Source organism: Apis florea, unplaced genomic scaffold (assembly GCF_048593485.1).
Source record: "Apis florea isolate Af1SG1 unplaced genomic scaffold, ASM4859348v1 contig_2495_pilon, whole genome shotgun sequence".
NCBI classification, from domain to species: domain Eukaryota; kingdom Metazoa; phylum Arthropoda; class Insecta; order Hymenoptera; family Apidae; genus Apis; species Apis florea.
Window position 1 is genome coordinate 4293297 of NW_028256595.1, and position 14846 is coordinate 4308142.

The following is a 14846-nucleotide window of genomic DNA, read 5'->3' on the forward strand; positions in this document are numbered from 1 at the left end:
AAATTGTTCCGTCGAAACGAGTCGATGTGTTATGGCCGATAACGTCGTTACCGCGGATTATCGTGCACGTGAAAAACGGTCTTTAAATCCCCGAGAGAAACGTTTCCTCTTATTTTTCTTTTTTTTTTTCCTCCTCCGATTTCCTCTCGACTCATTACGCGACTCATACCGTCATTAATAACTCGTTCCGCGAGAATTCCACGAGCCGATTGTCTCTCGTTTCCCCCGCGTCATCGCGAAGGAAATACGATTTCCGGATCATCTATCTTCTTACCTTGTATGTACAGGTGGATCGTCATTTCGTCGCGGCCGTAAGCGTTCGAGGCTATGCAGAAGTATCTCGCGCTGTCCTCTCGACTCGTGCTTATAAACTCGAGCGTGCTGATGATGCCGTCGGTCGTGTTCTCCTCCTTAAGCGTGTACCGATAGTCGGACAGTTTCTGCTCCAGGTGGGCGCCCATCTTCTTCCAAAGTATCTTCAAGGGATGATCGCCCTTCGCCTCGCAGCGCAGGGACGCGCTCGAGCCCAGCCTCGCTGTTTGGTTACGGTGTTTCTCCGCGAAATGGGCGGGCACTGCGTGCGTTTGTTGTGCGATCGTCAATAATGATTAATAATAATCGAAAGAAATAATAATTGTACGCACGAAAGAAAAGAAGTTAATTCTCCGGGCGGACAACAAATTTCTTCGAATTTTCAAAATGATTTTGAACGCAACGATGGATCAGAGAGATCCACGGTGGTTCGAACAATAGGAGATAATACTGGATGAAATTTTTTTTTCCAGCTTACGGAGATTTAATTTTTCATTATAATTTATTATTTCATTGAGAACGTATATAAAGTGTCAAGATCAAATGTATAAAAGGTATAAATAAATATTTGTGATTTGGACGCTTGAGTAAAAAATTTTCGTGGCATATGAATAGAAAAAAGTTGTAGCAGGCAATTAACTTAGAAAGCGAATTTGACAAACGTACAATAAATTGAAATCTTGAGAATTGGAAATGGAATATTAATAATAAATAAATAACGATAGAATAACGAATAGAATATATATTATAACATAACTTAAAATTAATCCATAAATATGGGTGACCGTTGAACATTAAAATTAATCTTAATACAGTTTTGCAAAGTTTTGCAAGTAATAAATATGGTAGTAAAAAAAAAAGTAGAAAGTTTCTACTTTTCATATATTCGACTCTTATTGCATTGTTCAACCTTACGAAAATTCAAATTCATCGTGTGAATTTCTAATACAATTAAACTTAACTTTAGCTTAAATTTAAAAAAAAAAAAGAACCAAAAACTCATCGATAATTTATAACGATTTAAATTAAAATAAACGTTTTGAAACGTTATATCCGAAATTGAAATTGCTTCTCAACAAATTTATTCAAATATTTCTCAATTATCGATTAATTGTCCGCCCCGTATATTTCGTTCAATCCGTAAACGTTTAAATATTTTAACGCAAATAAATCGTTACTACATCCGAACAATTATTTTTTATACATCTTTACAAAATTGTAAACTTTCTCCACAATTAATACACATCGTTCGAGCCACACATCATGGCGAATCAATTTCCCTTTCCCAACAATTATCTTACCATTGACCGTGAGATGCACGACTTTGCTAAGTCCTGCCCCGATCCCGTTCACAGCCTCGCACAAGTAGAATCCCTCGTGGTCCTCTTGCACCCGTCCAAACACCAGCGACCCGTTCGAGTGTATCCTCAGATTCTGGGCGTGCTCGTGCGTCACTATGTCGCGATAATTTCCAGGCTTCTTGCCGCTGGCCCGCCGCCACGAGACCGCCGGGGGCGGAAATCCGTCCGCGTGGCAGTGGAGCACCAGCCGCGACATCCCCTCCGAGGCACGGACATCTTGGGGCTCCATCACCCAACGGGGTGGCACTGTTTCCCGGCATGGCACACACACACACACACAACGGTTGTTAGTTAGCCCTCGGTTCGCGACCAAGTTTCGCGCACCGTCGACGATCGCCCGTGTGCCATCTGAAATTTCATCCGCCCCTCCTCCCTTTCCCTCTGCATTTTACTTGCAGATCTCGTCCACTTTTAACGGATCTCCCTCTCAGCTCGCGTCTCTCTTTCTCTCTTTCTCCCCTTTCTCTCCCTCGTTTTTTGCAGCAATTATCGCGGTCGGCCTTGTTAGTTCGTTGCGTTTCAGGGGGAGGATGGGGCGGGGACGATGGTGGTTATTTCGAACGGAAAACGCGCGTCTCGAATTCGTCGATCACTCGCAAACGAGGGAAGTAACGAGGGTGAAGAGAAATGTTTTCACGGATATATAGTTTCTCTCGTCCGTTTTTCTTCTTTCTTTTTTTTTCCCCCCCTCTTTGTTTTTGAGAGAGAAAGAGAGAGAGAGGGGGGGGGAGAAAGAGAGAGAGAGAGAGAGAGAGAGAGAGAGCAGGATATTTCAGATGCCACTACGTTCGCGTCTAAGCTTATTGCGCCGAGGCAAGAGCGAACTTCTCGAATTGGCCTACTGCAACTTCCTACTTCAGCGCAAAGTGAAACAAAAGACGTAATTTTGAGGGGTGCGCGCGCGGTCGACCGAGGGAAGGAAAAAGTACACGCATCGTGGTTTCCGGCTACTATCACTACTATTATACTACTGCTATTACTTCCTGTATTCACCACCGGAAGGATTTTATCGATCGTCGCTCGTGTAAATTTTCTCTCTCGATCGATCGCAAGACATACAATATATATATATATATATATATATATATATATATATATATATATATATATAAAATAATACAGGCAAAAGTACAGGAACGGAGAGGAAGAGTTGGAAGAGGTGGGGGCAAAAATTTAATCGCGAAAAAGGAGAGTACAAGAACAAGTGCGATAATCGACAATTTTTCTGGTGAACAGAACAGGTGTAAATAAGAGGTGTAAACATCGTTAGATAGGTAGGCCAGATAGGTGAGACAAAGAGAGAGAGAGAGAGAGAGAGAGAGAGAGAGAGCAATGCAGAAGTCAGTGGTGTGCGGGCATTCTGACTCAAGAACAATGCGGTGATTGTGCATTTGCGAACATACACACGTGGAAGGGATTCGAGGCCATTTGTGCGTTGTTCAAATATTTGCGCCGGTCAATTATTTTCGATGCTCGAATCGGCCAGCACAAAGGGCGTCCGTATTATTACATGGCGAATAATGGCTGACTCCGCATCCGTTCGTGTTTCCTCCTACGGAAAAAAAAAAAAAAAAACTTGCGAAAACAGTACGAATACGAGTTTCTCGATACGTATTACCGTAACCATTCGAGTTTCCACACTCGTCCCGATCAATTATTCGCCACGTAACGTAATCGAATCGTAACGCATGGAATTTGTGCAGCTGGTCGATCGAGCGGCCTCGGGGAAACGATTCCGGGAACAGTTGTTCCCTGCAAGGGAAACAACGAGGTTGTTGGTGTTCTTTTCCGCGGACTTTTGGTGCTCCTCGAGTGCTTCCATTTCCAATGCGGCCGAACGAAATAACGAGAGGGTTATAAACGGGGAAACGGAAACGGGGAAAGTGTGAAGAAAAAAAGAAAAAAGAACGTGTCGGTGCATATATGCGTGTGCTGATCAAAAGTGAACGAGCGAGTTGAGTGACGTTCTCGTTTGCAAAAATTGTTAAGTTCGAGGCTGCTGGCTGGTACTCGTACAAATTCAAGATGAAGTGGTGCTACGCTCGAAGCCGAATTTCGCAAAAGTGGCTGGTGCCCTTTCATGCAGAATCCCTTTCCTTCCGAGAGTACCGCGATCGCTCCACCGTTTCCGTGTCGTCGAACTTCCAAGATGTATTTCTTTCCCCAACTCGACTTTTTTCAACTTTTTCCCCTTTTCTTATTTTTGACCCCTTGATCGTTCGACGATCCTTACGAGGATCCACATCGAGTCACGGGAGAATCAACAACACTCGTACCCTCGTTTTTCTCGAAAGAAAGAAGAAAGAGAGAGGATTCGGGATCGCGGTATCTCGTCGAGCTCGAAGATCGGGAATCAGTGCGGTTTCACAGATGGTGCGTTTGTGAGAGATAGACAACTAGACAAAGTACGACGTATGATACGCCGTGGGTGATAACGCTATCATATTGTGCGGTGCTCAAGTGCGTTGGTGCGTCGCGTTGCTGGCTGGGCGGTTGCTACTGCGGCTGCTGCTGCTGCTGTTGCGTTTTCGTTTCGTTACGATCGTTGGACCCTGATTACCACCGGGTCCAAACCTGTTCTCTTTTTTTCTTTTCTTTCTCGTTCGACCCATTCACCGCGCGGCTATCATCCAAGCGTACACAAAAGTTTAATCGCGATGTCGTCTCTTTTTCATTTTCACCCCGACGAACATTCTTCCATTTCGAGACAATCGATAATGATCGAAATTTTTTTTCGACGACAAAGACTTTCGAGGATCGATCCCATTCGCGAGCCAATTTTATCGATAATTTTATATCTCCTCGACGAGGGCGAGGGTAAAAAAAAACAGTGGGCAGCCCTGACCGACTGACTCATTCGTCGCGCGTGTTCGTTCGTTTGAATTAACGCTTCGCGAATTGCGATGGCTGCTGCGGCGGCTGCTGCGGCTGCATTTATACGTGATCACACAATACCAACGATAACAATAATAATAATAATATATAAAACGTAGATATGTACAGGCTGGTTCGTGGAAACGTTCGATTGCGACTAGCTCGTGATGCCGAAAGATAATAACTCGAGGACACCTGGAATCGCGATAAAAATCACGATCTTTGGAAATAAAATGCGCGACTAGATTGGACAAACGTTGGACTACTAATCGAGAGTTTTTCTTCATTCGGAGGAAGGCCATCGAACGTTTCATCGTCGAGATGGACCAGCCGATGCACGGCAAGATAAAGAAGAGAATATTCGGCAAGATAATAACAGAATAATAATACTAATAAGATGGTGCGTTGCGAGTGGTGCAAAAAAGACAGAGAGAAAAAAGAGAAAGAAACAACACGGAACATAAAAGGTGAATGGCATTGAAGAAACATTATAGTGCGATCTCGTCGATCCTTGCAAGTGTGGTGATTTTTTTTTTTTTTGGTGATTATCCTGATTGATCGGTTCTACTTTACCACGAACGATCAACTCGGCCGTCCATAGGACCTCGGCCACCGAATTGCGCGCCATGCAAGTATAGTTGCCCGAGTGCGCAGCGCTCACGCGCTCGATAACTATGGTACTGGAATGGGCGTCAATGTTGGTTACGCGTAGCCCGGCGGGTGTCTGCGTGTGTCTGGGACCGGTTATCCCGGTGTTCCCGAAGCCTGCAGCTGGACTCGGCCCGGCGATCGCCTCGCCGTCCTTGGACCAGGCGATCGTGAACGGAGGATCGCCCTTCTCGACCATGCAAGTTACCTGGGCACGCACGCCCTCCGACAGATCCTTGTTAAAGCTAAAGGGAGCTATCGTGGGTGGAACTGCACAAAAAAGAAAGAAAAGAAATAGATTCAAAGATAGGGGGCGGGGGTGTTGGGTGGCGGGCCCACAAATGGCGGCCCACCCATTTCCGCCAATGGATACGACGACATGGATCGTCTCCTCCCTTGGTTTCCCGTCTCCTCCACTTTCGGCCCCATCGTGTTCGCACTCTCTTGTGTTCCGCTCCCTCCTTGTGTTGAATGATCGATGCGCGTCTACTTGCCTCGAAAATGTTCCAAATGTTCGACGCGCTCTCCCGAGATTATGTATCACGATTGATGCGACCGGCACAGGAGAACTTGCGCAATTGTTTTTCGCATGAATTTTCGCGAGTAGTCGTAGGTTTTTTTCGCATCGGCAGTTTGGTCACGGGGATCGATCATGCTTGAAACTTTGAAAGCTTCCCTATTTCTTTTCTCTCTCTCTCTCTCTTTCCCTCTCTATCGAAAAAAACCTCATCCCTTTCTGCCGCTGGTCGCGCCTCGAAATTCGCCTCTTCGATATCAAATTTTATCTCCGACGAACGAGAGAGAGAGAGAGAGAGGAATCCCGGTGTTCGAATCCTTCTCTCATTATCGAACTTCGTTCGTTCGTAATGTGGTTTTGACTACCGTTAATCAAACGTCAGACAAAGAGAGAGGTAGAGTGCGAGAGAGAGAGAGAAAGAGGGGATTTCACACGCGTAGCTTCGAATGTCCACATCTCGGCTATATATGTATATATATATATATACAAACCGACGTCCTTTGAAGGATATTACGTCCATTTAATTATTAAAGCGGACAAATCTATCGTTCCTTGGTACGAATCCAACATCACGAACACGTAGTTTCCGCATTACGGAACCCTTAATAGATGCCGGGCCAGCGTAATGCGATAACATCAACGCTGCTTATCAACTCGGCTGCGCGTCATTACGCGTACGCCGTTATACAGGCATACATATATATATATATATAGATAGTACAGGATCGTATTAACATTGACGAAGTCAGAGCGGGGGAGAGTTTCGAAGCGGTTAACGCGCGCCAATCGATATCGGCCCGTTAATGAAATAAAGCGACTATTTACGTTAATTAAGGTTATCAAAAGGGCCATCCCACCACGATTCTCCTTTATCCCGATTTACCCCACATAACCTCTAAAACTCTCGTCGAAAGCTGATCCCTATCCCTCTCTCCCTCTCTCGTTATCAGATTTCTTCGTCTCTGTGCTCAGGATGAGCGGCATTGTACCGACCGAAATTATTTCGTTTCTCGAATATTTTACCGACACACGACTGTTCCAGGTCTCGACTCGAAAATCGGACGTAATGCCGCGGAACGACAATAATAACTCGCCTTGTTGGCTCCGTCAGAGAGAGAGGGGGAGGAGAGAGAGAGAGAGAGATGTACACGAGCGGAGCCGGGATATTCAGTGCCCTCGAGGTATTAGAACAGAACGTGGCGGTTGTTTGAGAATAATTGAGAAACCGTAGTCGGGGTTGGGCGGCAGATAGCGCAATGTTACATGAGTAATGCCCAAAGAGTTGCCACCGGCCTGTGGTATGCAGGTGCACCACGCGTACACCACCGATCCACGTTTTCTATACTCGATCCTGTGTGTGTATATAAATATATATATATATAGAAAGAGAGAGAAAGAGAGTACGTACGTGAATATCAACCAGAGAAACGCGACAGTTCGATAAACGAACAAACAAAACGAATTTATGTATGTTTGACGATAAACACGATTGTCCTGAATTGTAACAGATCGACGATTCTTGTGATACCTTATACCGCTCTAATGGTTTGAAATAAAGAAAAAAAAAAAAAAAAAAAAACAAACAAAACGAAACATTATCCTTCGATTCTTTTTTCCTCTCTCTCTCGAAAAATCGAATTGTAAGCTACGCTCTGCGTGTTTGAGGAATCGCGATATCGCGGTGCCATTCTTTGGAAAAAGGATTTAATCGGATTCGACTCGATGCGAAAACACGTGTACGTACGCCGATACCTTTTCACTCGAGATAAAACTACAAATTTATTCATTTCGTTTCGAGTATTAGTGTAAAAAAGATCGCGTACAACTGGATTAGAGCCGATACATCCAGACTCTTAATACATCTTACCAAAAAAAAAAAGAAAATAAGAGAGAGAGAGAGAGAGAAAGAGAGGGAAAATGAAGATCGTAGAGGATGATTTACCGCGACAATCGGTGGTATAACGCACACATCGGTTGCCTCGCATACGCGTAGGAACAGCAGGATGCTGTTTCGGCTCGTGATTGCAGGACGCGTTAAAATCACCCTTAGGCCGTTCGTTTCGTACGTCGGCCAACAGTTTCGTTCGTTCCGCTTGCACTGATTCGTTCGTCTAGAGAGAATTCCAAGGACGATGATGGTGGTGGTGGCGGATTTTAATGCCGACCACCCCCGTCGACGAACGACGACGAAAACGAGAAAAAAAGCTCGGGCCGCGAGCAAGGAACGTGTGTTACGCAAACGAGCGTGGAAAGAGCAGAGCGACGAGGAGAGGGAGTATAGAGAGAGAGAGAGAGAGAGAGAGAGAGAGAGGAATGGAAAGAAAAAGGGGAGGCAAAAAAAAAAAAAAAGGGAGCAGAATCCTCGCCCGGAGGATGAAGAGTGGCAACGATTGATCTTGCGTGCTTTACATCGGGAGTTTCCAACCGGTCGAGAGGCTCTGCCGCTCGTCGAGTGCCGCGTGACGATTAATATCGACGACGCGCCTTTTTCCCTTCGTTTTTTCCCGTGGCTGTTTCACGGCCATTCCGCCATCCCTCGTCAACGGCAATCGTGGAATTTATCCTGGATGTTCGGGGGCGAAGGGAAGAGAAGGGAAGGGAAGGGAAGGGAAAGGCAAAGAGAGAGAGAGAGAGAGAGAGAGATGGATAAATAGAGCGGAGAGATCGCGAAAAACCGCGGTCTGCGCGGGCTCGAAGAGGAAACGAAGGAAAATAGAGCGTGAAATCATAGCGTCGGCCCGTTCGTTGCCTGCCTGTTTTAAATGGAAGACAGGCCGTGAACCGAACGAAAATTTCCTAACCGAGTTGTCGGAATTGAGGGGGTTGGGAATAAGAGACGATCGTAGCTGAAATTGGTGACCGTGTAGAGATAGAGATGTGTGAAAGAGAAAGAGAGAGAGGAGGGTTTTGGCGAATGGTTGCGCGCGGCTGGTGAAAAGTTGTCGAGCGACGAGCGGAAAACGCTCGGCCGCGTCACCCGCGCGAACTTTTCAATCACCGATGATATTGTACTCGTCCAATGCCTCTTCCCATGATCACGTGTGACCTAACTTGGATATATATATTTCCTATCGTAATTTTTTTCCTCATCATAAATGCGAATCGAAACAGACTTTAATTATGGTTCACGCGCAGCCTCGAATCTCGATCGAATCACCGTAATCATCGTAATACTCTCGATCGAGAGAGGCGTTTGAAAGAGGCGCGTGAAAAATTGTTGAAATAAGGGGGAAGGGGGGGAGGGCAAAAAAGAAGAAAAAAAAGAAGAAGAAGAAGAAAGAAAATTTCGGTCGGATGGTGGAAGGAGAATCGATTTCCGTGGCGTACGTTCCAGCGTACCGTGGACCAACAGGGATGCCGTGCGAGAAGTTTCGGCGGCATCGTTGCTCGCGACGCACGTATAGTTGCCATTATGGGCCGTGGTCGCGCTCTGTATCATCAACGTGAGATCGTATTCGCCGATATGATGGGTGGTCGTCTCCGTGGAATTCAATGGCCTGCCATCCTTCAGCCAGGTGATCTTCAACGGTGAATCGCCCTCGCTCACCACGCAGACCACGTGCACTCGCGCGCCTTCTTGTATATTGGCAGGAAAGCTAAACGGATCGATTTTAGGCGGTACTGAAAATTACAGGAGATCACGACACATTTTTAACTTCAACACAGCCCGCAACGAATCATTTTCTCAATCTGCTCTTCTTTATACGTACATATATACATATACCTTTTTATTTTAAATTTCGTCGTGTTTCTATAGGTTCTGATTCGAAGGGAAAAGATGTTATTAGAGGAGGAAGAATTCTTTTCTCTTTTTTTTTTTTTTTTTTTTTTGTTATTTTTCCTTTTCTCCTCTTAAAAAAAGATCGAAAACTCGTAAACGCGAAGAACACGATTGAAAAAGAGACGAAAGAGAAGAACGAATAGATCATTATTCGTTCGACGCCTCCTCGACGCGTAGTTTTTTTTCGATTTTCGTGTAACTCCTTTCTTTTCGACGCGTTTCCAATTCGTTCTGTCCTCTGGGTGAAACGATCCTTTCTTTTCGTCAACATATATATATATATATTATCCCCTCGGCTCTCGAACGATATGGTTGCAATTGAGATTGATTATACGAAATGTATCTAGAGGCGGTTCCACAGTCTCTTTACTTTATCTCTGAAAATATTCACGACACGTTTCCACGCGTGTCCCGAACCTGTGAAAACGGGTCAACGTGATCGCTGCGGGAAAATCGTCGATCTGAAACCGTTGTTAATTCAAAAAGGAAGAAGAAGAAGAAGAAAAAAAAATATGACAATATTATCGATATACGTTCGTTGCTACAGCTGGATAAATGAACAAATTTATCAAACAATTTTACCATTAACATCGTTATTTTTGCTTTAATTGGAAACCAACAACAACGTGCACAACGCCCTGATAATTCCAAACGAATTATTCATACGTTATGATATAACATCAAACGAAAAATATATTCTACATTTGTAAAATGATACGACGAGGTTATCTCACTCGTGATAGGAAAAACGAGCCGGATAGAATTTCCTTTCGATGCTACAGACGGCAATTTTAATTTACGTATATGTATATCCCGATGAAACTTTTGAAATTTCGTGCAAAGATAAAAATCGATCGTAAAACCAGACTCGATACAACGAGCAAATATACATTGTATTTTTCAAAAATACTTCATTATCCTAGAATTAACAAATACCAGAAATTATACCAGAAATCGAGTTCCTTTTTTTTTTTCTTCTTTTTTAACCTACAATTTTTCGCATACGCATAACTGAAAGACTATACTCTTATACAAATACGTGTAAAAATTTCGTTCAAATCGTTATTTCGAACAAGAAGAAACGTGGTCATAATTGTCCCGATGACCACGTTTCTTCCAGAAACGAAACGTGTCTCTCTCGACACACCTCCACGAATGATTTATTCGTCGCGTTTCACACGAGTTGGTTCGCGATTACACGTACGCTCGTCGTCACGTATCGCAAATCTCCTCCGCGTCAAGATGAAATCCTGACGCACAGAGCGGATCAGCTAAGCGAGACACGGCACGCGTGCAACGTTGTTATTCCAAATTCGAGCAGATGGAATCGTCCCGTCGTAGTAACGAAAACTTTTTCCTTTTTTCTTTGAGAAAAGAAAAAGAAGAAGAAAAAGGAAAGAAACTTTACCTTTCACTTCGATGTGGACCGTCTGAGAGTCGGAGCGACCTTGTTTGTTCTTCGCCGTGCACGTGTATGCACCGTGATCGGTGCTTCTGTCGACGTGATGCAGCACCAGCGTACCGTTCGGGAACACTTCCTGACGTCGACTCGTCGGTAACACCTTCCCGTCTGTAGGTATCGAGAAAACCTTCTCTCAACGCTCCAATTTTCGACCGAGCTACTAACCGATTCCGGGGCTGGAAACGGCGCGGGGAAAGGGATGGAGAAACGGGACACGCTATCGACGTTATTATCATTCCTTGTTGGAGAGCTCGATCGAGAAAAACTGATTTTCGGATATCTATTTCCGCATCTCGCTGCAATTTCGTAAGTGGGAAAATAAATATTGAATAATTTCGAGCGTTGCTGCCTACGTCAAAGGAACTATCGATCGACGAATTTAAGGTTAAACCCGCGAGGAAGAAATCTCCTCGTGCGAAGAAATCGATACGTTTCCATTTCTTTTCTTTTCTTTTCCCCTTCCACCCCGTTAGAGCGGTGGTGGAACGACTTTGAAAGTGTTATTGGGGGGATGTATTGCGCGCGCGACGTCACGCTAGATCGGGCGTAAAAGGGAGAAAGTTATCCGGGAGGGAACGTTTGAAACTTTCGTTCGTAGTTCGGTTCATCATTACCGGAAAAGAAACGCTCGAACTTGGCCGTTCGAACGTTTAGAGTTTTCCACGGTATAAAACGACCGCTCTCCCATCTTCGTTTTCTCCTTCTTTCTTTTCGCCTCTTTCCCGCCCCTGGGGGGTGGCCCGGCAAAAAGTTCATTTAAACCGCTCGAAAAACCGACGGTACTTTCAGTTTCTCTGAAATTTCATTCGTCTCCTTGCCGGCCAGATTTTTACGGGGGAACGCTGGACGGTAACTTATTTACGTCCTCTTTATGCGTCGCGAACATTTCAATTCCCGCTTTAACCTTTATTTTCCGCGCCGCCACGGAAACACGGCCAAGTCGAAATAGCGCGAGTTGGCGAAAAAAAGTAGCCAAGGATGGAAAAGTTTAGAGATAAGTATTTTCCGATCTCCAACTTTGGAGCGAGCGAGTGGAAATTATATTTTTTTCGATTTTGCGAAATCAATTATCTGAAATTTAAATTAAATTTTAAGAAGGATATACGATGGAATGTATATAATGAAGAGTTGTTCGGAATTGTGCCTCCTCGTTTTTTTTCTCCTTTTTGTTTAATAATAAATCGACAATTTCCAACGTCAGATAAAATTACATTTGTAAATTGTATTCAACAGATTCGTTATATATTCGTGACAGATGAATGCGCGTGTTCTTCGCGTTGCGAACGTTGCTTATTAATTTTCCCCCAAATTTTGTCGCGTTCAACGAAGACGTAAACGTTAAAAAATAGGATAATTAATCTACATACATTCGTTCGTTACAGTTTTCCCACTTCTTTTTTTTTTTTTTTCGTATTATATAAAATTTATATAATCAAAAAGTGTCACCCTTTTGAACCGAGCGACAAATAAACCGATACGATAATAAACTGATCGGTAAGTCGCAAAAAAGATACAAGATTTTTTGCTCGTAAAACTTTTTTTATTCAAATTGAATACGAGTTAATTTTTTCAATTCACATTAATCGGGAAAAGAATCGAGAAAAATATCACTTTCGATCGAATATTAAAAACGTTTCGAACCAAAAAGGCACCACGCTCGAGTGAACGAACGACTTTAAAATCTTGAAACGTTACAACCGAATCGAATGAGTTAAAAGCGAAACGAGGACACTGACCTTTCTCCCAAGTGATGCTCGCTATCGGGAAACCAGCGACCGGACATTTGATGACGGTGGTCTCGCCGGCCACTGCCGCGTAGTTCCCCATCGGGCGTACGTGGGGCAGGCCGTAAATGTTGAGACGAGCCGAATGGTGGACCTTCGCCATCCGGTTCGCCGCCGTGCACCGATACTCCCCTCCGTCCTCCACGTGCACCACGCTGATGTTCACGTGCGATATCACGTCCCCGTGCACCGTCACATACTGCCCAATCATAAACCTGCGACACACATTTGCGGGAGGAGGGGGAGGGCTTGTGTAAATGTTACGCTTGCGTCGTGTTTTCTCGTTTTGCGAAGGGGGAGGGAGGGAGGAGAGAGAGAGAGAGAGAGAGAGAAAGAGAGAGAGAAGGGAATTAAACCACGAGCGTCCACCAATTTTCGTCTAATTCTCCTTCGTAATTACGAGGACGAATTGTATTTGCAAATAGATGAATAGCTCGATTAGTTTCTTCTTCTTCTTCTTCTTCTTCTTCTTTTTCTTTTAAAGAGAGACGTTTGAATAATTTTGTAGCAAAATTCGCGGGAAATGAAAAAGCGTGGCAAAGCGATCCCGAACGAAATCATTAACGGCTCGATCGCCGTCCGAGGTGTCGTAAATCAAGCGGGGGGGACGATTGGAGGCGAAAGGGAAAGAAAGCAGAGGCGTAATGTGCACGTACCGTTATTAATAGCGTGGACGCGATCCCGTCAAATCTATCATTCTAAATCGACTGTAAAAAGTTTAGACTGAGCCCGGTTGATTGGTAATTTTCCTCTCAATTGGTTCAGAGAATCGAAGCCCGCAGGGAGGTATCGGTTCCCACGGGATCTGGCGTTATAACGTTGGAAGCCGGTCTGATTTCCCGTCCGTCGACCGTAATAGCCGCGGTTTAATAACCGAAAATAATTGTGTGTACACACACACACACACACACACACACACACTATCCGTCGATTTCTTTGAAGGAAAGAAGAAGAGGAAGGGAAAGATAATCTGTTCGTTCGAAGGAAACAGAATCTTTCTTCGATTCTGTAATTTCAAAGCGTAAGAAGACGATGTTATCGTTTACCTGTCGTTCTGCGGAAGAGGGAAACCGTCCAGGGTCCAGGAGAAGTGCGGCGTCGGGTTCCCGGTGGCGATGCACTTGAGCGACACCGAAGGGCCAGGCTGGATGGTCTGTTCGATGAATTTGTACAGAAGCTGCGGCGCCGCGTCTGAAGAGCGAACCATTAAAGTTTTAAACGCTTCTCGATCGTCGTCGTCGTGACGGCGGGACGACGCCGTCGACGAGCAGTTTTTATAATTATGCAAACGACGACGCCGTGCCGGTAATGGGCGTTAAAGCGGGTCGAAAGGTGAGCGTGGAAACGTGGAATATAATTTTCTTGCGCGTGACTTTTTTTTCTTTTTTTTTTTTTTGTCAGAGATAATCCGTTACCTTCGAATCCTACGCTCATCGAGTTTGCAATTAAAAAGAGAGAGAGAGAGAGAGAGAGAGAGAGAGAGAGAGGAAAATAAAGAAGAAAAAAACCATAAAAAAATTCATAAAAAGAGAAAAAAGAAAAAAAAGAGAGAAAGGAAAAATATGTCGGCGTATAATTCACTTGGGTTATTTCGTTCCGGGTTCGTCGTTCATTTGATCATTTCGATGCAAAATCGCGTTATTTTTTCCCTCCCTCCCCCTCCCTCCTCCCCTTCCCGTGAAGCGAGGGATCGTAATTCGACGAGGGGTTACACGATCCTCTCCTCTCCTCCCCGTTCCCCCCCGCTCGGGATCGCTCGCGGTGGAAAACTAAATAACATATCTAGCAACATTTACGCCGGACCAGCGGAGAGCGTGTTTCAATTTCACCTGGCGAATCGATCGTGGCGGAATTTACCCAGGATGCATATAGAATCGAGAGATTTCGAAATAATTCAACGTTGGGGGGGGGGCGCGGAGGGGGGAGGGGTGTATCGCACGGTGTAAAGCAGCTAAATGCATGCAAATTATTCACGGGGATTTTGATCACGGGGAGGGGGGGCGGGGCGAAAATTGAAAGCTCGCTACGCGAATTAGACAGCAATCTCTAATATCATCCCCCTTACATACGCTCGAAACATACGCCCTTTCGATTCTACCACCTTCGA

General features: G+C 44.7%; 1 protein-coding gene across 1 annotated transcript in view; it reads right to left on the bottom strand.

The window, feature by feature from the left end:
- LOC100866116 (cell adhesion molecule Dscam2) overlaps positions 1 to 14846 on the bottom strand; it is a 115336-nt gene that overhangs the window by 10561 nt on the left and 89929 nt on the right. The window contains exons 8-13 of the mRNA XM_086906828.1: positions 13786 to 13930; positions 12692 to 12954; positions 10902 to 11063; positions 5121 to 5465; positions 1614 to 1919; positions 275 to 574 (exon numbers count right to left, since the gene is read on the bottom strand). Coding sequence (XP_086762954.1) covers positions 275 to 574; positions 1614 to 1919; positions 5121 to 5465; positions 10902 to 11063; positions 12692 to 12954; positions 13786 to 13930 — 1521 coding nt within the window. The remainder of the gene's footprint in view (positions 1 to 274; positions 575 to 1613; positions 1920 to 5120; positions 5466 to 10901; positions 11064 to 12691; positions 12955 to 13785; positions 13931 to 14846) is intronic.